Consider the following 23,570-nt stretch of genomic DNA (forward strand, 5'->3'; position numbering starts at 1 on the left):
GGGTGTGACAGTACTGACTCAGGGCAGTGGGTGTGACAGTACTGACTCAGGGCAGTGGGTGTGACTGTACTGACTCGGGGCAGTGGGTATGACTGTACTGACTCAGGGCAGTGAGTGTGACTGTACTGACTCGGGGCAGTGGGTGTGACAGTACTGACTCAGGGCAGTGGGTGTGACTGTACTGACTCGGGGCAGTGAGTGTGACAGTACTGACTCAGGGCAGTGAGTGTGACAGTACTGAATCAGGGCAGTGGGTGTGACAGTACTGACTCAGGGCAGTGGAGTGACAGTACTGACTCAGGGCAGTGGGAGTGACAGTACTGACTCAGGGCAGTGTGTGTGACAGTACTGAATCAGGGCAGTGGGTGTGACAGTACTGACTCAGGGCAGTGGGTATGACTGTACTGACTCAGGGCAGTGGGAGTGACAGTACTGACTCAGGGCAGTGGGTGTGACAGTACTGACTCAGGGCAGTGTGTGTGACAGTACTGACTCAGGGCAGTGAGTGTGACAGTACTGAATCAGGGCAGTGGGTGTGACAGTACTGACTCAGGGCAGTGAGTGTGACAGTACTGACTCAGGGCAGTGGGTGTGACAGTACTGACTCAGGGCAGTGGAGTGACAGTACTGGCTCAGGGCAGTGGGTGTGACAGTACTGACTCAGGGCAGTGTGTGTGACAGTACTGACTCAGGGCAGTGGGTGTGACAGTACTGAATCAGGGCAGTGGGTGTGACAGTACTGAATCAGGGCAGTGGGTGTGACAGTACTGACTCAGGGCAGTGGGTGTGACAGTACTGACTCAGGGCAGTGGGTGTGACTGTACTGACTCGGGGCAGTGGGTATGACTGTACTGACTCAGGGCAGTGAGTGTGACTGTACTGACTCGGGGCAGTGGGTGTGACAGTACTGACTCAGGGCAGTGGGTGTGACTGTACTGACTCGGGGCAGTGAGTGTGACAGTACTGACTCAGGGCAGTGAGTGTGACAGTACTGAATCAGGGCAGTGGGTGTGACAGTACTGACTCAGGGCAGTGGAGTGACAGTACTGACTCAGGGCAGTGGGAGTGACAGTACTGACTCAGGGCAGTGTGTGTGACAGTACTGAATCAGGGCAGTGGGTGTGACAGTACTGACTCAGGGCAGTGGGTATGACTGTACTGACTCAGGGCAGTGGGAGTGACAGTACTGACTCAGGGCAGTGGGTGTGACAGTACTGACTCAGGGCAGTGTGTGTGACAGTACTGACTCAGGGCAGTGAGTGTGACAGTACTGAATCAGGGCAGTGGGTGTGACAGTACTGACTCAGGGCAGTGAGTGTGACAGTACTGACTCAGGGCAGTGGGTGTGACAGTACTGACTCAGGGCAGTGGAGTGACAGTACTGGCTCAGGGCAGTGGGTGTGACAGTACTGACTCAGGGCAGTGTGTGTGACAGTACTGACTCAGGGCAGTGTGTGTGACAGTACTGAATCAGGGCAGTGGGTATGACTGTACTGACTCAGGGCAGTGGGTGTGACAGTACTGACTCAGGGCAGTGAGTGTGACAGTACTGACTCAGGGCAGTGGGTGTGACAGTACTGACTCAGGGCAGTGGAGTGACAGTACTGGCTCAGGGCAGTGGGTGTGACAGTACTGACTCAGGGCAGTGTGTGTGACAGTACTGACTCAGGGCAGTGTGTGTGACAGTACTGAATCAGGGCAGTGGGTGTGACAGTTTTTCAGTGTTTCGTCTGTGTGTGAGCAGTGGAAAAGCTGAAGGCCGTGCTGACGGTGCTCCGGGCATTTGGCTGTGTGAAAACACGGCACTGCGATTCCTCCTCCCGCTTCTCCATGGTGCTGTCACTGGACTTCAACCACGCGGGCCGAGTGTCTGCAGCTCATGTGCAGGTACCCGTCTCAGCTGGCTGCTCGCTGCCTGTCTGTCTCTGAGCATGCCAGTCTGGCAGGCTGGTTCTCTCAGCTGGACAAGGGAGCCTCTACTCAGCATCTCCTCTGCCCCTCTCAGACCATGCTGCTGGAGCACTGGAGAGTGACCCGGAGGCCAGAGGGAGAAGACACCTTCCACGTCTTCAAGCAGCTGCTGGCGGGACTGAGCCCGGAGCTGAGGTACGAGGAGAGAGACAGAGGAAGAGGAACCCTGGGAAAAGGAGGAGTGACAGAGAGACATGGAGAGCAGGAGTCTGCAGAAACAGAAGAGGGAAAGAAATATCGTACGAGTTCAGCAGCAATCATCAGGGCTGTAGTGGCAGTGTCCTCCTGTCAACATCAGATGGCAGCAAATACCTGCAATTCAGTACTGACTCAGGGCTGCAAAAGCAACTAGAGTCAATACAACATATACATTTACATCATAGGACATTTATATACAACATGCAACATTATTGAGAGACAGGCTCACTGTTCCTCAGGCTGTAACAGGAGATCAATTACTGGGTGGCCAGTTCAACTGAGTCCCCCCCCCCCTTCCAGTAGGATTGGGAGCTGTTTTGGTTCTGTCAGGTGTGGGAATTCTGAGATTAGATCTATAAATTTGGGGAAGAATGTTTCTCTAATCCCATAGTATTTCTCACAGTGCAGTAGGAAGTGCATCTCTGTCTGTTTCACAGCCTGTCCTCTCTGGGCAGCCAGGTCTGCCTGTGTCCAGTTTCTATGGCCAGGCTGTGGTCACTGAGTCTCTCTATTCCTCTGTTGCTTACTGTATTTCTCTCCCTCTCTTGCAGGACTGAGCTACACTTGCACCAGATGGCTGAAGGCAACCTGTTTGGCATCACTTCAGTGAAGAAGGTAAGTAATGGCCAGATTGGTAACGAGTTCTTAATTAGTCTGCAGAGGTCAACCGCCGGATCAGCACTGGAACTCCAGATGTGTCCTCAGCCTCACTGATCACCGACAGGGATGGCCTGAATGCCTCCGTCTCTTTTACCTGCTCATGCTCTCTCTCCTGTTACACCCAGTGAATGTCACTAGCAGAAACGTGGAGGCTCTGATGTTGAGAGACTTGTATATTGAAATCAAAGTTGACATGAAGGAAGTCTCTCGCTCAGGTGGAGGAGAAGCAGAAAGCCGCAGTGGCCTTTGGGAAGTTGCAGGCTGCCTTGGGAACGCTGGGATTATCAGACAATGAGCAGCGAGCAATCTGGCACGTGCTCGCTGGGATATACCACTTGGGAGCAGCGGGGGCTTGCAAAGGTGGGACTAAACCAAAATGAGAAGAGGGGGTGCTGTCAGTCATCAGAACATCGGTCAATGTGTCTGTCAGTGTGTGTTACACAACGTGTTGGTCAGTGAAAATCTGTCAGTGTGTATTACACAACGTGTTGGTCAGTGAAAATCTGTCAGTGTGTGTTACACAACGTGTTGGTCAGTGAAAATCTGTCAGTGTGTATTACACAACGTGTTGGTCAGTGAAAATCAGTCAGTGTGTGTTATACATTGTGTTGGTTAGTGTAGATCAGTCAGTGTGTGTTATACATTGTGTTGGTTAGTGTAGATCAGTCAGTGTGTTATACAATATGTTGGTCAGTGTAGATCAGTCAGTGTGTGTTGGTCAGTGTAGATCAGTCAGTGTGTGTTATACATTGTGTTGGTCAGTGTAGATCAGTCAGTGTCAGACAGCTATCAGAGTGTTGCTGTATGGAGAAGTAAAAGGGGCGTCTGTGTACCCCTGAGAGTGCACAACTCTCTCAGTTGAATGCACAGCTAAGTAAGTGTGGGAGTCATTAACTGCTTGTTAATGAAACGATCAGCAGGAGTGTGAAAGTAATTGAATCAGTAAATTGCTCTCTGTTGCTTGGAGTTCTCCCCTCTGCTGAAAGCTGCGAACCCCCTCTCTCTCGCTCCCTCAGTGGGCAGGCGGCAGTTCCTGCAGTTCGACAGCGCGCAGCACGCGGCCGCCGCGCTGGGCTGTGAGGCGGAGGAGCTGTCCACTGCCGTCTTCAAGCACCACCTGCTGCACCTACTCCAGCAGGCCACCGGGGGCGCCAGAGAGCGGCCAGGCCGGGACCGCGACCGCAGCACCGATGGTCTGTTGGACTGTGTGTGTCTGTCATGTGTCGTCGGCTGTCTGACTGTTTGCCTCCGGGGCACATGCACTGCACAGGATCAGGAGCCGCTGCTCAGCGGCGTGGAGGGCACTGTGTGACGCAGTGGGCTGTGTGTGTTTCAGGTCCCAGGCTCACAGCGGTGCAGTGTGTGGAGGGGATGGCAGTGGGGCTGTACGAGGAGCTTTTCAGCACCGTGGTCTCTCTCATCAACAGGTACCTGGGGTGTGTGTGTACATGTGGTTGTGTGTCTGTGCACAGCAGGCATGTAGGCCATATTTCAAGCCTGGGCCTCTCCTGCACACAGGTCACTGTCTTCCCAGCAGCTGACGCTGGGCTCAGTCATGCTGGTAGACACCCCAGGTTTCCAGAACCCGCGGCACGGGGATGAAGAGAGGGCGGCTGGCTTCGCAGAGCTCTGCCACAACTACGTCCAGGAGCGCCTGCTGGACCTCTGCTACCAGCACACCTTCTCCAGCACGCTGCAGCGGTACCAGCAGGTCAGAGCCCCCGGCCGGAGCAGGCCAGGCACAGTACTGCAGGTCCCACACGCAGATACGGGCCACAGGCACAGTACTGCAGGTCCGACACGCAGATACGGGCCACAGGCACAGTACTGCAGGTCCGACACGCAGATACGGGCCACAGGCACAGTACTGCTGGTCCGACACGCAGATACGGGCCACAGGCACAGTACTGCAGGTCCGACACGCAGATACGGAGCACAGGCACAGTACTGCAGGTCCGACACGCAGATACGGGCCACAGGCACAGTACTGCAGGTCCGACACGCAGATACGGGCCACAGGCACAGTACTGCTGGTCCGACACGCAGATACGGGCCACAGGCACAGTACTGCAGGTCCGACACGCAGATACGGGCCACAGACACAGTACTGCAGGTCCGACACGCAGATACGGGCCAGAGCGGGCCACGGGAACAGTACTGCAGGTCCGACACACAGATACGGGCCAGAGCGGGCCACGGGAACAGTACTGCAGGTCCGACACACAGATACAGGCCAGAGCGGGCCAGGCACAGCACCGCAGGTACGACACACAGATACGGGCCGGAGGAGGCCACGGGAACAGTACTGCAGGTCTGACAGCAGTTAGAGGAGGTGCAATGTTTTTCACAATGCTGGTAAGAGCAATAGGGCTGCAAATGTCAGCTACTTAAAAGTGACTTAGCTGTTGTGCCTGCACCCCCAGGAAGGAGTGAGTGTGCTGTTCGAGCCCCCGGAGACGAGCCCAGCTCAGGTGGTGTGCCTCTTCGACCAGCCCACCCTGCAGGTGACTCCTGCTCGCTCGCTCCTCTCTCTGCACGCCCCTCCCCCTCCGCTGGTGCCATGCTCACGCCCTCTCCCTCCCCCAGGTGCGCTCGGCCAACGGCGCCCCCCAGGGGCTGCTGTGGGTGCTGGACGAGGAGGTCCTGACTCCGGGCTCCAGTGAGGCGGCGGTGCTGGAGAGAGTCTGCTCTTACTTCGGAGACACAGGTCTGTCCGCCTGCCTGTCGACCAGGAACTCTCGTTCTGGGACAGATCCAGAGACTCAGCCATCGCTCTGTTCTTCCCTCCCTGCCTCTGTCTCTCCACCCCTCCTGCCCTCTCAGTGCGGCCGTGTGAGCAGCCCCTGCAGTGTGAGGTTGCCCACCAGCTTGGCGGCGACCCGGTCCGGTATGACCTGAGCGGCTGGTTCAGTCTGGTCCAGGCCAACCCATCTGCAGCCAATGCCAGCACCCTGCTGCAGCATTCCAGCCTGTGAGCCTGCTTCTGTCTCCTCTCCTTCTCCCTCACCCCCTCTCTCTCCTCTGCCTCTTTCTCCAGGTCTGTTTGTGTCTGTCTGTGGTGAACGTCTGGAGTCGGCAGTGTTGCGATGGGTGTGTGTGTCCATGACTGTCTCTGTCAAATTCAAATTCAAACAGCTTTATTGGCATGACTGTTAAATTACAGTGTTGCCAAAGCTATACACTCAGTGCAATGTGTACATACATTTGTAATCCACACTGTCTCCCTCAGGCAAGTGGTGCGCAGCCTTTTCGCCCCCCGGTCTGCTGTCCCCCCTTTCTGCCGGGGACTGGGGGGTGTGGAGGGGGGGTCCCAGCGGTCACTGCAGAGAGCTGGCATCGTCAGGAAGACCTTCAGCGGGGGGCAGGCAGCCCTGAGAGGACGATCGGCCTGTGTCACTATCAAACTGCAGGCAGTGAGTGCGACAGACATGGGCACTGAAGATGGGCGCCCAGACTGACTGTACCCATGGAGGCGGCCTGCTGGTCTTTATATTAATAATAATAATAATAATTAATAATTGCTTACACTTATATAGCGCTTTTCTGGACACTCCACTCAAAGCACTTTACAGGTAATGGGGTCTCCCTTCCACCACCACCAATGTGCAGCATCCACCTGGATGATGCGACGGCAGCCATAGTGCGCCAGAACGCTCACCACACATCAGCTATTAGTGGGGAGGAGAGCAGAGAGTAATGAAGCCAATTCATAGAGGGGGATTATTAGGAGGCCATGATTGGTAAGGGCCAATTGGAAATTTGGCCAGGACACTGGGGTTACACCCCTACTCTTTTCGAGAAACGCCCTGGGATTTTTAATGACCACAGAGAGTCAGGACCTCGGTTTTACGTCTCATCCGAAGGACGGCACCTGTTTACAGTATAGTGTCCCCATCACTATACTGGGGCATTAGGACCCACGTGGACCACAGGGTGCGCCCCCTGCTGGCCCCACTAACACCTCTTCCAGCAGCAACCTTAGTTTTTCCCAGGAGGTCTCCCATCCAGGTACTGACCAGGCTCACACCTGCTTAGCTTCAGTGGGTTGCCAGTTGTGAGTTGCAGGGTGACATGGCTGCTGGCTTTATATTGAACTATAAAGAAGCACGGCTTCTCTGCTGCTGTCCTTTTCCTTGGGTCATCCTTGTATACTGTAGTATTGTAGCCTTGGTCTTAATAGCCCTTAAAACCATTGCATTTGAATGAATTGATGTTGCCGTTCATGTTGACAGTGTGAGTAAGTGATATGCTCCTATGTCCTATTGCTATTTATTTTGCATTTTAATGTTGTTACAATGTGGAGGTGAAGTGGATGGTAGTTTCTGGAACCCTAACACAGGTCTGGGCAGTGGGGTCACAGGCAGACGCAGGTCTGGGAAGAGTGGGGTCACAGCGCAGAGACCCAGGCTGACGCAGGTCTGGGCAGAGTGGGGTCACAGCACAGAGACCCAGCCTGACGCAGGTCTGGGCAGAGTGGGGTCGGTGCACAGACCCAGACTGACGTGCTCTCTCTCTCTCTCTCTCTCTCTCTCTCTCCCCAGGATGCTCTAATCAACCTGTTGCGGCGCTCCCGTCCCACCTTCCTGCACTGCATGGTGCCGCGGGGGCGGGGGGGCGCCAGGGGGACGTTCGACGTGCCGGCCCTGCGGACACAGCTGCGCTCCACACACACCCTGCACAGCCTGCAGCTGCACCGCGCCGGTGAGCCCGTTTCCCGGCTCTCCCAGGGCCTGACCTGCAGGACAGACCCAGCAGCACCGGTTTCCCTGCTCTCCCAGGGCCTGACCTGCAGGACAGACCCAGCAGCACCGGTTTCCCTGCTCTCCCAGGGCCTGACCTGCAGGACAGACCCAACAGCACCGGTTTCCCTGCTCTCCCAGGGCCTGACCTGCAGGACAGACCCTGCAGCACCGGTTTCCCTGCTCTCCCAGGGCCTGACCTGCAGGACAGACCCTGCCTTTGGGCAACAGCACCAGTTATCAGCTGCAGGCTTTCCTGTCTAGGAGCCCAGACTGTGGGTGCTCCCATCTGAGCCCCACTATCTGCAAGTGCTCCTACTCAGGGTCCCCAAACCATTAGTGCTCCCATCTGACCCTCACTGTCTTAGTCATTCCTCTGGGAGCCCCAAACTGTGGGTGCTCCCTTCTGAGCCCCACTGTCTGCTCCCCCTTCTCACTCCAGGCTATCCTGACCAAATGTCCCTCTGCGACTTCCGCTGCCGTTTCCAGGCTCTCTCTCCTCAGGTGATGAAGAGGTACGGCTCTGTCTTCATCACTCCGGATGAGAGGAAGGTTGGTAAGCAGGAATGTAAAAAAATGTCATCAGTCTTAGACAGCGCCAGGCCCCAGTATAGACGCAGTTGTATTGAGTTGTATTGAGTTGTATTAAGTGCATCTCTGTCTCTGTTTCTCCCCGCTGGCAGTGGGAGCACAGCCAGGTCTGCCTGTGTCCAGCTTCTATGGCCAGGCTGTGGTCACTGAGCCTGTCCTCTCTGGGCAGCCAGGTCTACCTGTGTCCAGTTTCTCTGGCCAGGCTGTGGTCACTGTTTGTTCTTACTGTTTCTTCCCCTTATCCGATAATCAGCTAGTGTGTATTGTCTGTTTAGTGTTCTGTAGTATTCCAGTTTGCGTTGTGTTTGTGTGTGTTGTAGTGTTGTTTGTCTTGTGCTGTGGTTGGGTTGATTGTGATTTGTGTTGCTGTAGCTGTGCTGGTTGGTGTCAGTGAGCTTCAGGACCAGCTGGCTGAGGGGCTCTTCTCTGGGCTCAGCTCTGGGCTCAGCAGGGCCTTGTGGTGTTAGGAGTTCTGCTCACTGATTTGAAGGTGTGGCCAGTATTGTATTGCTCTCTTCTTTATATTTCTTAGCAGTGGGTATTTGCCTAATACTGCCCCGCACACGTTGTTTGGTATTTTCTCTGCACATGAAGATTGCCTCTGTCTCTCTTGCCCTGCTTTCTCTGTCCAGGCAGTGGAGGAGTTACTGGTGGACCTGGACCTGGAGAAGAGAAGCATTGTTATAGGACTCAGCCAGGTGAGCTGGTCTGACTGAGAGAAACTGGAGAATCAGTCTTGCAGAAGAGCATGTAGATAACTAATGCCTCCCTCCCTCTGTGTCCATCCTGCCTCCTTGATCCTCCTTTCTCTCCCCCTGTCTGCCCTCTCACCTCCTTCTCTCCCTGGTGCAGGTGTTCATGAAGAGGGGTGTTCTGGCATCCCTGGAGCAGCAGCGGGAGAAACTGGTCTCTGGTTGGCTGGTTCTCCTGCAGGCAGCCTGTCAGGGTCACTTGGCCAGACAGCGATACCGGCGCATGAAAGTAAGTCAACTATGACCTCTGGCCTCTGACCTCACATTGACCCCTCTTCCTTAAATGGCTGTTTTACCTGTTTTACCACAAACCCAAACTTTGTCCTCTTCCCGCCCAGACCCATAAATTGTTTTCAATCACCTCGTTAGCTATCGTAGTACCCGTTTGTGCCTGTGTGGCTCTGTCGCACTCAGGTTCAGGAGATGGCTGTGCGCTGCATCCAGAGGAACATGCGTGTCCTGTCCGCAGTACGCCACTGGGCCTGGTGGCGGCTTCTGGGCCAAGTTCGCCCCCTGCTGGACGTCAACATTGACGATCAGAGATACAGAGCCAAGGAGGTACTTCCTGTCTGACACATGACAGTAATAGTAATGACACTCCAGCACCTGTCTTCCATGTGCTTACAAACTGTGAACACGTGGACATGATCCCACAGTGGTTGCTCCTGAGCACAACGGCCCCATGGGGGTATCTGTCTCTGTCTGTCTGCGTGCCCAGGAAGAGCTCTGCGCCCTGAGACGAAGGCTGGAGAAATCCGACAAGGAGAGGAATGATCTGAGACAGAGTGCTGATTCTCTGGAGACCAAGGTACCCACTGTGCCAGGACGCCACTCAGACTCCCAGTGCACTGATTTGAGGTGAGGCTAAGAGTTGGGATCGACTCTCCCCCAGGTCACTGCCCTGACCTCAGAGCTGACCGACGAGCGTTTCCGTGGCGATGCCCTGTGCCAGGCTCTGGACAGCGAGAGGGCTGAGAGACTGAGGCTGGCCCGAGAGAACAAGGAGCTGCAGGTCAGGAGATCTGGACAGTACTCAGTGCTCTCACTGTCCACACTGACTGTCCACACTGACCACACTCACTGTTCAAGCTGTCCATACTCACTGTCCACATTCACTATCCACACTCTGTGATTATCCACACTGTCCACAGACATGGATCACACTGTCACTGTTCACACTGTCACTGTTCACACACTCACTGTTCACACTCTCACTGTTCACACACTGTCACTGTTCACACTCTCACTGTTCACACACTGTCACTGTTCTCACACTCACTGTACACACTGTCACTGTTCACACTTTCACTGTACACACACTGTCACTGTTCACACTTTCACTGTACACACACTGTCACTGTACACACTCACTGTTCACACACTGTCACTGTTCACACTCTCACTGTTCACACACTCACTGTACACACTGTCACTGTTCACTCTTTCACTGTTCACACACTGTCACTGTACACACTCACTGTACACACTGTCACTGTTCACACTTTCACTGTTCACACACTGTCACTGTTCATATTCTCACTATTCACACTTTCACTGTTCACACACTGTCACTGTTCTCACACTCACTGTACACACTGCTACAACACATTGTCACTGAAACTGTAACAGTGTGAAACTGTAACTTGCCTGTTGCCGTAACGCCCAGTGTCTTTGTCTCAGGGGCGGCTGCAGCAGGTGCAGGTCTGTCTGGAGGAGGTGGAGAAGAAGTTGGTGGAGGCGAAGCAGGAGGTCAACACACACAAGCTGGAGACAACAGGCAGCCCAGCCAGCGGTACCCCAGCCAGGACAGAGACTGACACACTCAGGGCTCAGACTGACACAGAAATAGGACAGACTGAGACAGATGGTGCATAGACACAGGATACAGTCAGAGACACAGGGTACAGACTGAGAAAGAGGGTGCAGACAGAGACACAGGGCACAGACTGACACACACACAGGGCACAGACTGATACACACACAGGGCACAGACTGACAAACACAGGGCACAGGCTGTGTTGCTGCTGACCTTTGCCCTTTGCCCTGTGACCCAGAGAGCGAGTGGCAGCTGCGGTATGACTGCGCGCAGACGGAGATCGAGTTCCTGCGCAAGCGGCTGCGGCAGAGCGAGGAGCGCCTGGAGAGCGAGCTGGGGGCGCGGCGGCAGCTGGAGGCGAAGGTACAGTACCCCCGACTCCCCGACACCCTGGAGCCCCGACTCTCTGGAGCCCCAGCGCCTGTGCTGCACCGACACTGAGACACTTTCTCTCTGCTCTCTGTGCCCCCTGCTGCCCAGCTGGCTGACCTCCAGACCCAGTGTGAGGAGTCGAAGCGCAGTGCGGCCACCCTGCGACGGAGGTGTCGGCACGTGACCTCTGACCTCCAGGACGCCCGTGTGCTGATTGACAGCCTGCAGACACGCAGTCACGAGCTAGAGAGAAAACAGAGGAGGTCAGCTGTGTCTCCTCTCACTCCTCTCACTGCTACTGTCCAATGTTTCAGATACTGTGTTTTCATTGACTTTCTATAACATGTGCAGGTTCGATGCAGAACTGGCCCAGGCACTGGAGGAGGCAGCTAACGAGAGGACCCTGCAGGAGAGGGGCACTTTGGAGACCACAGCCCTGCAGGGGGAGCTCTTTACCACACAGCACAGCCTCCAGGTGAGTTACCTCTCTTAGCACTGTGCGCTGTGTCAGGACAGTCAGTTAGCTCTCTCTGCACTGTGCGCTGTGTCAGGACAGTCAGTCAGCTCTCTTTACATTGTGTCAGGAGTCACAGGCAGCAGTGAGTCGTTTGGAAAAGGAGAAGATGGAGCTCAGTGCCCGGATTGCAGACCTCTCCTCCCCACAAACCCTATCGCCTGACTCGGCTGCCACTCTGAAGAGACAGCTGAGGGAGCTGGAGACTTGCAACACCGAGCTGGAGCTGGAGATCAGCCGACACAAGACAACCATCCAGCAGCAGGAGCAGGTGCTGTTGGTCCACTAGTCCACACACAGGCTGATCAGCACAGAGACAGCAGCAGGAGCAGGGACTGTTGGTCCACTAGTCCACACACAGCTTGATCAGCACAGAGACAGCAGCAGGAGCAGGTGCTGTTAGTCCACTAGTCCACACACAGGCTGATCAGCACAGAGACAGCAGCAGGAGCAGGGACTGTTAGTCCACTAGTCCACACACAGGCTGATCAGCACAGAGACAGCAGCAGGAGCAGGGACTGTTAGTCCACTAGTCCACACACAGCTTGATCAGCACAGAGACAGCAGCAGGAGCAGGTGCTGTTGGTCCACTAGTCCACACACAGGCTGATCAGCACAGAGACAGCAGCAGGAGCAGGGACTGTTGGTCCACTAGTCCACACACAGGCTGATCAGCACAGAGACAGCAGCAGGAGCAGGGACTGTTAGTCCACTAGTCCACACACAGGCTGATCAGCACAGAGACAGCAGCAGGAGCAGGTGCTGTTAGTCCACTAGTCCACACACAGGCTGATCAGCACAGAGACAGCAGCAGGAGCAGGTGCTGTTAGTCCACTAGTCCACACACAGGCTGATCAGCACAGAGACAGCAGCAGGAGCAGGGACTGTTAGTCCACTAGTCCACACACAGGCTGATCAGCACAGAGACAGCAGCAGGAGCAGGGACTGTTAGTCCACTAGTCCACACACAGCTTGATCAGCACAGAGACAGCAGCAGGAGCAGGTGCTGTTGGTCCACTAGTCCACACACAGGCTGATCAGCACAGAGACAGCAGCAGCAGGGACTGTTGGTCCACTAGTCCACACACAGGCTGATCAGCACAGAGACAGCAGCAGGAGCAGGGACTGTTAGTCCACTAGTCCACACACAGGCTGATCAGCACAGAGACAGCAGCAGGAGCAGGGACTGTTAGTCCACTAGTCCACACACAGGCTGATCAGCACAGAGACAGCAGCAGGAGCAGGGACTGTTAGTCCACTAGTCCACACACAGGCTGATCAGCACAGAGACAGCAGCAGGAGCAGGTGCTGTTAGTCCACTAGTCCACACACAGGCTGATCAGCACAGAGACAGCAGCAGGAGCAGGGACTGTTAGTCCACTAGTCCACACACAGGCTGATCAGCACAGAGACAGCAGCAGGAGCAGGGACTGTTAGTCCACTAGTCCACACACAGCTTGATCAGCACAGAGACAGCAGCAGGAGCAGGTGCTGTTGGTCCACTAGTCCACACACAGGCTGATCAGCACAGAGACAGCAGCAGGAGCAGGGACTGTTGGTCCACTAGTCCACACAAAGGCTGATCAGCACAGAGACAGCAGCAGGAGCAGGGACTGTTAGTCCACTAGTCCACACACAGGCTGATCAGCACAGAGACAGCAGCAGGAGCAGGGACTGTTAGTCCACTAGTCCACACACAGGCTGATCAGCACAGAGACAGCAGCAGGAGCAGGTACTGTTAGTCCACTAGTCCACACACAGGCTGATCAGCACAGAGACAGCAGCAGCAGGGACTGTTAGTCCACTAGTCCACACACAGCTTGATCAGCACAGAGACAGCAGCAGGAGCAGGTGCTGTTGGTCCACTAGTCCACACACAGGCTGATCAGCACAGAGACAGCAGCAGCAGCAGGGACTGTTAGTCCACTAGTCCACACACAGGCTGATCAGCACAGAGACAGCAGCAGGAGCAGGGACTGTTAGTCCACTAGTCCACACACAGGCTGATCAGCACAGAGACAGCAGCAGGAGCAGGGACTGTTAGTCCACTAGTCCACACACAGGCTGATCAGCACAGAGACAGCAGCAGGAGCAGGGACTGTTAGTCCACTAGTCCACACACAGGCTGATCAGCACAGAGACAGCAGCAGGAGCAGTTGCTGTTAGTCCACTAGTCCACACACAGGCTGATCAGCACAGAGACAGCAGCAGGAGCAGGGACTGTTAGTCCACTAGTCCACACACAGGCTGATCAGCACAGAGACAGCAGCAGGAGCAGGTGCTGTTAGTCCACTAGTCCACACACAGGCTGATCAGCACAGAGACAGCAGCAGGAGCAGGTACTGTTAGTCCACTAGTCCACACACAGGCTGATCAGCACGAAACAGCAGCAGGAGCAGGGACTGTCAGTCCACTAGTCCACACACAGGCTGATCAGCACAGAGACAGCAGCTGGAGCAGCTGAGATCGACTTCCTGCACTAACGGCTGCGACACACACATTTCTCACCCTCTTCCTATACAGACGCAGCGGCGTTACGAAATGGAGATGGAGAGAATGAAGCAGATTCACCAGAAGGAGCTGGAGGACAAAGAGGAGGAGCTGGATGATGTGCAGAAGTCATCACAGAGACGAGTACGGAGAGCGGAGAAGAGAGATGTGGGGGTGAGTGAGTGGAATGAGGAACGTGAACTGACTCCCGTTGTCTGTCGTCTGTCTGCGCAGCTCAGGCAGCTGGAGATGCAGCTGGAGCAGGAGTACGAGCAGAAGCAGTTGGTCGTCCATGAGAAACATGACCTGGAGGGGCTGATTGCCACACTGTGTGAACAGGTATTGAACTGGGCTCACTTGGGGTGCACTAAGCAGAACTGGGATGTGCTGGTTGGGCATTGACTGCAGTAACGCATGTCACTCTCAGATTGGGCACCGTGATTTTGACGTGGAGAAGCGCTTGCGGCGCGACCTCAAGCGCACCCACGCCCTGCTCAGCGACGCTCAGCTGCTGCTGTCCACCCTGGACTCACCTGGGCAGGGAGCAAGCAGACAAGAGCTGGACCGACTGCACTGCCAGGTACTGCGCACTGATCTCACACACACACACCACACCACTGATCTCACAGACACACTGCACTGCTAATCTCACACACACATACCGCACCACTGATCTCACAGACACACTGCACTGCTAATCTCACACACACACACACACTGCACCACTGATCTCACACACACACACCACACCACTGATCTCACAGACACACTGCACTGCTAATCTCACACACACATACTGCACCACTGATCTCACACACACACACACTGCACCACTGATCTCACACACACACACACACCGCACCACTGATCTCACACACACACTGCACTGCTAATCTCACACACACACACACTGCACCACTGATCTCACAGACACACTGCACTGCTAATCTCACACACACACACACACACACACTGCACCACTGATCTCACAGACACACTGCAACACTGATCTCATATACACACACTGCAACACTGATCACACACTTGTCACCACTGATCACACACTTGGCACCACTGATCATACACACACACACTGCACCACTGATCTCATATACACACACTGCACCACTGATCTCACAGACACACTGCACCACTGATCTCACACTTGGCACCACTGATCACACACGCCGCTGCAGACACACCCTGCCACTGATCACGCAACAGGAATCACATGACATGAGGGATGCAGCAGAGGCCTTGTCCTATTAAATTTCACTCCCTCTGAGTGTCGTTCAGACCAGCTGTGCTTCATTTTGCAGCTTTTATCAATTAATAGGAGGCCATATTGGCTCAGTGCCACACTACTGGGCCTGAGAAGGTGGCTTTCTGACAAAGCACCTCTCACTGACACCCAGCAAGATTGCCAATGGATGCTGTAAACAAAACTTTTGTGCCATGTCTAACACTTTCTTCTTCTGTCTCTCTCCCTTGTCTCCATCACCCCTCCACCCCTTCACCCCTCTCTGTGTCCCACATCTCTCCCATCTCCCACTCTCCGCTCTCTGTCCCAGCTGGAGGAGAGTGAGGCCAGATGTGCAGAGGCCCTGAGCCTCCAGAGGACTCTGGCTGCAGAGCTGGAGAACGCACAGCTGGAGCTGGAGAACATCTGTCGCCACAAGAGCCTGGTGAGGAGGCAGACAGGCAGGGAGGAAGAGAGGAGTGCCAGTGAAGGGGGGAGTGGTGGGCCTGTTCTTCCTTTATAAACCCTACAGGTGTGTCTGCCATTGCTGAGTCTGTTCCTAAAGGGGGCTCTGGGCACATCCCCACACTGCTCCTGCAACTTTCCTGATCCATACAGAGACTGCATCAGACCAGGAATCAGCTCCAGGACCCACTGAGATTCCTCAGGAGTCTTACAGTAGGATCTCTGAGCCCCTCCTTACCCCAGTACTATCCTCCTCTCTCTCCTTCTCTGTCCATATCCCTTTCCCTCTCTAAACCCTGTCTCTTCCTCTCCCTCTGTCCTCCCTCTGTGTCTCCCTCTCTCCTCACTCTTTCTCCTTCCTCTGTCTCTCCTTCTCTCCTGCCTCTGTCTCAGGTGGAAAATCAGCTGGTCCAGCTACAGCACGAGAAGTCTGACCTGCTGAAGCGACTGGAGGAAGACCAGGATGACCTAAACGAGCTGATAAAGAAACACAAGACTCTCATAGCACAGGTAAGACACCTGAGACCCTGACACACACCTGGACCCATTCACGCAGGTAAGAGGCCTGAGCTCTCTGATGCACAGACAAGCCCAATTGCACACCTCCAATGTGAGTCTTACAGGTTCAGTGTGACAAACAGACACACACAAAGAGACACTACAGCTACAGACACACACTAAGAGACAGTCAGGTTTCCTCTCCCCTTCAGTCCTCCAGTGACATCGTTCAGATCCGGGACCTGCAGGCAGAGCTGGAAGAGGTCAAGAAGGAACGACAGAGCATGCAGGAAAAGGTGAGGTTGAAAGGCAGAGACATTGACTCTATGGAGGAGACTCGGACCGCACTGAGGCAGGAGACTCTAGTGAGGCTCTTCCCCCTGTCCCTACCCCAGCTGGAGCTCAGCGAGAGCCGGATTCAGCACCTAGAGAGATCCATGGTGGAGCGCAGCATTGTGAGCCGACAGGAGGCCCTGGTCACCGACCTGGAGAACAAGCTGGAGTTCCAGAGGGGCCAGATCAAGAGGTTTGAGGTCAGTCTGACCGGGAGTCATCGTGCGAGCCCGTCTCGGGGTCCTGGACTGTCTCTCAGCGTGTCTTCCTGTCCAGGCACTGGTGCTGCGGCTGAGGGACAGCGTGGTGAGGCTCGGGGAGGAGCTGGAGCAGGCCGCGGACTCGGAGGCGAGGGAGAAGGAGAGCTCGCGCTATTACCAGCAGAGACTCGCTGAGATGCGCGTGGAGCTGGAGGAGCTGGCGCAGAGAGAGCTGGAGAGCAGCCGTCGCCGGATCGAGCTGGTAGCACCATCGCAGAGGGGACACACAAAACTGCCACACCAGGGGGACAGAATATAATGTAACACTAAAGGAATAGGACTTCCTAGTCCTGTTTCAGTGGGGAGACACAATACACTGCAACACTGCACTGTTTAGTGTTAAACATTCTTTAACACTGCTGCAAAGTTAGATTGTAACCCTGGCTTATCTTAAGATTTCATATTCCTTTAGAATCATGCTTGAGCAAGTGAAGACTATGTACTAACAATGAAAAGGAACAATTTCAATTTGAATCAAGATCGATATGGTACTGTGTGTCAGTATGTTTCATGGTCCTACAACCACTATGTGTGATGCCAGTATTTAAGCATAAATTGAGTGTGTGCGACATCTGTCCTGAAGACTGGGGGTCACAGCTCTGCCTTTTCCCGCGTCCATCAGCATTTCAGTAATTTCTCCTGGGTGTCAGCAGTTCAGCAGGTGCTCTCTCGCTCTCTGACTGACTGCCTGTGGTGTGTAATTAGTGCAGCGTCAGGAACACCTGTCAACCCACACTTTCCTGACCGAGCAGCTCAGGGAGAGACAGAGAGAGACACACACAGAGAGGGGCAGAGAGAGAGGGGTGTAACAGAGAGGAGCAGAGAGAGAGAGGGGTGTAACAGAGAGGAGCAGAGAGAGGGGGGTGTAACAGAGAGGAGCAGAGAGAGAGAGGGGTGTAACAGAGTGGAGCAGAGAGAGAGAGGGGTGTAACAGAGAGGAGCAGAGAGAGAGAGGGGTGTAACAGAGTGGAGCAGAGAGAGAGAGGGGTGTAACAGAGAGGAGCAGAGAGAGAGGGGTGTAACAGAGAGGAGCAGAGAGAGAGAGGGGTGTAACAGAGAGGAGCAGAGAGAGAGGGGTGTAACAGAGAGGGGCAGAGAGAGAGAGGGGTGTAACAGAGAGGAGCAGAGAGAGAGAGGGGTGTAACAGAGAGGAGCAGAGAGAGAGGGGTGTAACAGAGAGGAGCAGAGAGAGAGAGGGGTGTAACAGAGTGGAGCAGAGAGAGAGAGGGGTGTAACAGAGAGGAGCAGAGAGAGAGAGGGGTGTAACAGAGAGGAGCAGAGAGAGGGGGGTGTAACAGAGAGGAGCAGAGAGAGAGAGGGGTGTAACAGAGAGGAGCAGAGAGAGGGGGGTGTAACAGAGAGGAGCAGAGAGAGAGAGGGGTGTAACAGAGAGGAGCAGAGAGAGAGAGGGGTGTAACAGAGTGGAGCAAAGAGAGAGAGGGGTGTAACAGAGAGGAGCAGAGAGAGAGAGGGGTGTAACAGAGAGGAGCAGAGAGAGGGGGGTGTAACAGAGAGGAGCAGAGAGAGAGAGGGGTGTAACAGAGAGGAGCAGAGAGAGAGAGGGGTGTAACAGAGAGGAGCAGAGAGAGAGAGGGGTGTAACAGAGTGGAGCAGAGAGAGAGAGGGGTGTAACAGAGAGGAGCAGAGAGAGAGAGGGGTGTAACAGAGTGGAGCAGAGAGAGAGAGGGGTGTAACAGAGAGGAGCAGAGTGAGAGAGGGGTGTAACAGAGTGGAGGAGAGGTAACAGAGAGAGAGAGAGAGATGGTGGAATAAAACATGTGAAGAAAATAGAGACAAAAAAGGAGACCCCACACCACTCTCCTCCTTTACTCTGTCGTGGGAAAGTCCAGGTTACCAGCTCCAGGGACTGGGGGCGAGATGGTTGTCATGGTGATGTGAACAGGCTCTATTGGTGTTTGTGTTAGTAGTGACCTTGGAGTAGACAACTGGGCATTAATCACACAGTGAAGGAGGGAGTGTGAGCTGGAGGTTAGAGCTGAGACAGAGGGAGGGAGGAAAGGGAAGGAGGCAGAACGGGCCACAGGTAATAGGAAGGACATTGAAGCTGCACGTTTGAACTGGTGGTCTGTCTGTCCTCATGTCTATCTGCGCAGGAGATGCAGGTGGAGGAGCTGACTGCAGTCAGGCAGACATTACAAGCTGATCTGGAGACATCGATCAGGCGCATCGCAGATCTGCAGACAGCCCTGGAGGAGGAGTCCAGTGATGAGAGTGATTCTGAGAGGTCAGGGAGGGTTCAGAGCGGCCACGCAGCACACCTCTCACTCTACTACACTCCCACTCTCACACCCTCACTGACAAACTGACACGGCGCTACACTCTAACACACTGCTCATCCTCGTGTCTGTCTGTCCTTCCCATGGGACTCAATTTCTCTCTCTCCATCCAGTGTGCACACCACGGTGGACTCCACTGGGAGGAAGAGAGATGTGTAAGACTCTGCATGGCGCTGTGGGGTGTGTGTGTCTTTCCTGAGCCGGCAGGGACAGCTGCAGCAGGGGCTGTGATGTGCTGCTTGCACAAGCACCTGCTGGAGAGGATCAGCCACAGGAAATCCCTCCGGCTCCATCCCAGGGCCAGATACCGGTCAAGGGCTCCCTACTCTTTGCCTGCAGTGAAAAGGGAAACCTTTTTCTGAGAGTGAGGAGGCTAATTGGCACAGAATCTGCTACAAGACAAGCAGATCTGCAAATACAACACCAGCCCCCAGGGGGATCCCTCACAGTATTCCACTGCAGCTGTGAGTTACAGCTGATACGTTTGTCTTTATGGCTTTTGCAGGCATCAATATAAGCTATATAAGGTCAGGCTGTTTGCTGCAGCAAACCTGCCTGTGACAAAGAACCCCGAGTAGCTTGCGTAGCAAAGGGCTGAGAGCAGGGAGAGCTGTTCATGCCCTGTAGTTGTGACCGGGGCACTGGCCTGCTGTAACTGTCCCAGCCGGGCTCCGCAATGTGCAGCGAGCTCTGGAGATAAAGCATTGATTATAGTGGAAATGCAGTGGAATTACAGTGAATACAGTGGAATTACAATCTGGATACCGGGAGTTTACAGTGTGAACACAGTAGAGTCACAGTGTGAATGTTGTGGTGCTGCAGTGAAGATTCACAAAGAATGCAGTTATGTGATTTTGCTGCTCTATTATTAAAACTTACTGTAGGGAAGCGAATGCGTTTTCACAGTTTCTATATGGTTGCACTCACTCTCCCACATTTTTTTATGCCTTACCACTGGTTTACTTTACTCTGCTTTACCCACTTACAGTAGAACACTATCCGCTTTCACAAAGGCATGCAATGACTGTATTATCAGTGCTTTCAGGGTTGTGCAATACAGTGACTCTCTGCTGCATTGCTGTGTGCAGTGCAGTGACGTCTTTGCTGAAGTTTTGTGTTCAGTGCAGTGATTGTGTGCCACATTATCATCAATGTGTTCCAGTGCAGTGCACCGACTGTGCTGTGTGCAGTGTTCTGTGCTGCACTGCTGTGTGCAGTGTTGTGAGTGTGCTGTAGTGCTGTGTGCAGTGTCTTGTCTGTGCTGCACTGCTGTGTGCAGTGTTGTGAGTGTGTTGTAGTGCTGTGTGCAGTGTCTTGTCTGTGCTGCACTGCTGTGTGCAGTGTTGTGAGTGTGTTGTAGTGCTGTGTGCAGTGTCTTGTCTGTGCTGCACTGCTGTGTGCAGTGTTGTGTCTGTGCTGCAGTGCTGTGTTGTGTCTGTGCTGCAGTGCTGTGTGCAGTGTTGTGTTTGTGCTGTAGTGCTGTGTGCAGTGTTGTGAGTGTGCTGTAGTGCTGTGTGCAGTGTTGTGAGTGTGCTGTAGTGCTGTGTGCAGTGTCTTGTCTGTGCTTCACTGCTGTGTGCAGTGTTGTGAGTGTGCTGTAGTGCTGTGTGCAGTGTTGTGAGTGTGCTGTAGTGCTGTGTGCAGTGTTGTGAGTGTGCTGTAGTGCTGTGTGCAGTGTCTTGTCTCTGCTGCAGTGCTGTGTGCAGTGTTGTGTTTGTGGTGCACTGCTGTGTGCAGTGTTGTGTCTGTGCTGCACTGCTGTGTGCAGTGTCTTGTCTGTGCTGTAGTGCTGTGTGCAGTGTTGTGTCTGTGTTGCAGTGCTGTGTGCAGTGTTGTGTCTGTGCTGCACTGCTGTGTGCAGTGTTGTGAGTGTGCTGTAGTGCTGTGCTGTGCAGTGACTGTATGTTGCTGTGCTTCAGGGACAACATGTCCAGCTTGGGGTCCCTGGCGAGTGAGGAGGTAGGAGATGGAATCCGCTCATGGCTAGGCGTACCCCGAGGCAGGGGGGGTTCCCCATATGGTGGCAGCACAGCAGGCAGCATGAGCCGACTGTCTGACACCCTGAGCACCAACAGTTACCGGTAAGTACTACTGTCACAATACTTACCTGTCACAACCCAGTCACAAACATCACAGATCACATCATTAACACAAGCAGCACAGTTCACATCATTAACACAAACATCACAGATCACATCATTAACACAAGCAGCACAGTTCACATCATTAACACAAACATCACAGATCACATCATTAACACAAGCAGCACAAATCACATCATTAACACAAACATCACAGATCACATCATTAACACAAACATCACAGATCACATCATTAACACAAACAGCACAAATCAATCACATCATTAACACAAACATCACAGATCACATCATTAACACAAACAGCACAGTTCACATCATTAACACAAGCAGCACAGATCACATCATTAACACAAGCAGCACAGTTCACATCATTAACACAAGCAGGACTGATCACAGCTAACACAAACATCACAGATCACATCATTAACACAAGCAGCACAGATCACATCATTAACACAAGCAGCACAGTTCACATCATTAACACAAGCAGCACAGTTCACATCATTAACACAAGCAGGACTGATCACAGCTAACACAAACATCACAGATCACATCATTAACACAAACATCACAGATCACATCATTAACACAAGCAGCACAGATCACATCATTAACACAAACATCACAGATCACATCATTAACACAATCAGCACAGTTCACATCATTAACACAAACATCACAGATCACATCATTACCACAAGCAGCACAGATCACATCATTAACACAAACATCACAGATCACATCATTAACACAAACAGCACAGTTCACATCATTAACACAAGCAGCACAGATCACATCATTAACACAAGCAGCACAGTTCACATCATTAACACAAGCAGGACTGATCACAGCTAACACAAACATCAGAGATCACATCATTAACACAAGCAGCACAGATCACATCATTAACACAAGCAGCACAGTTCACATCATTAACACAAGCAGGACTGATCACAGCTAACACAAACATCACAGATCACATCATTAACACAAGCAGCACAGATCACATCATTAACACAAACGGGACACATTGCAACATTAATGTGTGGAAAGACAAGCCTCGGCCTTTGCCACTGTGACCCTTGACCTCTGCCCCCACAGGTCTTTGCCCCAGGAAGCAGAAGAGAGCCGGGCGGGCTCCGCTCTGAGCGCGCTCAGTCTGCGGCGACACGCGGGCAGCGGCGGGGGAGAGGGCGAGGGGGCTGGCCGGGCGCCCAGCTCGCTGGCGCTGTCCGAGTTCCTGGAGGAGCTGCGCAGGAGCCGGGCTGGCGAGGAGCGCAGTGTCTCCCCAGCGCTGCCCATCTACCAGACCACGGGGGCGTCCCTACTGCGCAGGAGAGGGGCCCTGGGGGACAGCACTGCAGGGAGCGCAGGGGACCCTAAACCCCACGAGGGGTTGGCCCAGGCCCCTGGCAGCCGTCCCAGCATCCTCAAGCCCCCCAGCCCCCTCCTGGCACGCTCGGCCAGCCTGCGCTCCCTGCCCGAGGTGGGGGGGCCGGGGGGGGCGAGGCTGGCCCGGTTCGGCTCCTGCGACTCCCTGTCCTCTCTGCCGTCGGGCCCCTGCACCCCCAACCCCCCGATCCCCGAGGAGGAGGAGCCTGCCCTCCCCCGGTCGCCCCTGGCCGTCAGGAGGCGGCTGCTGGGCCTGGCGGCGCCGGCGGGGGGAGGCGGCGGGGAGGAGCTGCCCCCGCTGGGGGCGGAGCCGCTGGTGTTCCGGAACAGGCGCCTCCTCGGCCCCCTGCCGGATGAGGAGACAGGCGGCAGAGAGAGCAGCCCGGACATCCTCCCGGCCATCCGCCGAGCCCACTCCTCCGGCAGCCTGGCCGGGGGGCCCAGACGCACGCTCTGCGTCCGTTTTGGGGAGCTGCCTCCCTCCAGGGCTGCCCCGTCCCGCTCCGATGACTCTGGGTCTGACTCCTCCAGCTCCGGAGGATCCCAGCGCCCCCTGGAGGGCGGGGAGAAGGCCGTGGGCAAGCGCCTGGAGGCAGAGGGCAGCGAGGGCGACGTCAACAGTGTGATGATGAAGTACCTGCGCAAGGCAGAGGCAGACTGAGGTGAGCCACACACTCACACACTCACACACACCCTGACACACTCACACACACCCTGACACACTCACACACACACACCCTAACACACTCACACACTCACTCACACCCTGACACACTCACACCCTGACACACTCACTCACACCCTGACACACTCACACACTCACTCACACCCTGACACACTCACTCACACACGCAGTCACAGACACACCCTCTATTCCTTC

The 23,570-nt window shown here is 54.5% G+C and overlaps 1 protein-coding gene across 5 annotated transcripts in view; it reads left to right on the forward strand.

Moving 5' to 3' along the window:
- Positions 1–23,570, forward strand: part of myo18b (myosin XVIIIB) — a 31,706-nt gene that overhangs the window by 7,931 nt on the left and 205 nt on the right. For 4 of the 5 annotated variants that reach the window (XM_088618243.1, XM_088618242.1, XM_088618245.1 and 1 more), the window contains 35 exons: positions 1,745–1,887; positions 2,006–2,106; positions 2,721–2,784; positions 3,045–3,189; positions 3,846–4,022; positions 4,166–4,256; positions 4,348–4,540; positions 5,253–5,333; positions 5,416–5,536; positions 5,653–5,800; positions 6,059–6,242; positions 7,371–7,530; positions 8,011–8,120; positions 8,792–8,857; positions 9,012–9,140; positions 9,326–9,469; positions 9,630–9,719; positions 9,804–9,923; positions 10,592–10,703; positions 10,966–11,090; positions 11,208–11,362; positions 11,451–11,574; positions 11,684–11,884; positions 14,137–14,247; positions 14,338–14,442; positions 14,531–14,683; positions 15,675–15,788; positions 16,202–16,318; positions 16,519–16,602; positions 16,702–16,839; positions 16,916–17,101; positions 19,014–19,144; positions 19,310–19,351; positions 21,116–21,277; positions 22,400–23,352. In XM_088618243.1, coding sequence (XP_088474369.1) covers positions 1,745–1,887; positions 2,006–2,106; positions 2,721–2,784; positions 3,045–3,189; positions 3,846–4,022; positions 4,166–4,256; positions 4,348–4,540; positions 5,253–5,333; positions 5,416–5,536; positions 5,653–5,800; positions 6,059–6,242; positions 7,371–7,530; positions 8,011–8,120; positions 8,792–8,857; positions 9,012–9,140; positions 9,326–9,469; positions 9,630–9,719; positions 9,804–9,923; positions 10,592–10,703; positions 10,966–11,090; positions 11,208–11,362; positions 11,451–11,574; positions 11,684–11,884; positions 14,137–14,247; positions 14,338–14,442; positions 14,531–14,683; positions 15,675–15,788; positions 16,202–16,318; positions 16,519–16,602; positions 16,702–16,839; positions 16,916–17,101; positions 19,014–19,144; positions 19,310–19,351; positions 21,116–21,277; positions 22,400–23,351 — 5,279 coding nt within the window. In that variant the 3' untranslated portion in view covers position 23,352. The remainder of the gene's footprint in view (positions 1–1,744; positions 1,888–2,005; positions 2,107–2,720; positions 2,785–3,044; positions 3,190–3,845; positions 4,023–4,165; positions 4,257–4,347; positions 4,541–5,252; positions 5,334–5,415; positions 5,537–5,652; positions 5,801–6,058; positions 6,243–7,370; positions 7,531–8,010; positions 8,121–8,791; positions 8,858–9,011; positions 9,141–9,325; positions 9,470–9,629; positions 9,720–9,803; positions 9,924–10,591; positions 10,704–10,965; positions 11,091–11,207; positions 11,363–11,450; positions 11,575–11,683; positions 11,885–14,136; positions 14,248–14,337; positions 14,443–14,530; positions 14,684–15,674; positions 15,789–16,201; positions 16,319–16,518; positions 16,603–16,701; positions 16,840–16,915; positions 17,102–19,013; positions 19,145–19,309; positions 19,352–21,115; positions 21,278–22,399; positions 23,353–23,570) is intronic. The other variant, XM_088618244.1, reaches the window with a different exon arrangement.

Source organism: Lepisosteus platostomus, chromosome 24 (genome assembly GCF_059453375.1).
Source record: "Lepisosteus platostomus isolate fLepPlt1 chromosome 24, fLepPlt1.hap1, whole genome shotgun sequence".
NCBI lineage: Eukaryota > Metazoa > Chordata > Actinopteri > Semionotiformes > Lepisosteidae > Lepisosteus > Lepisosteus platostomus.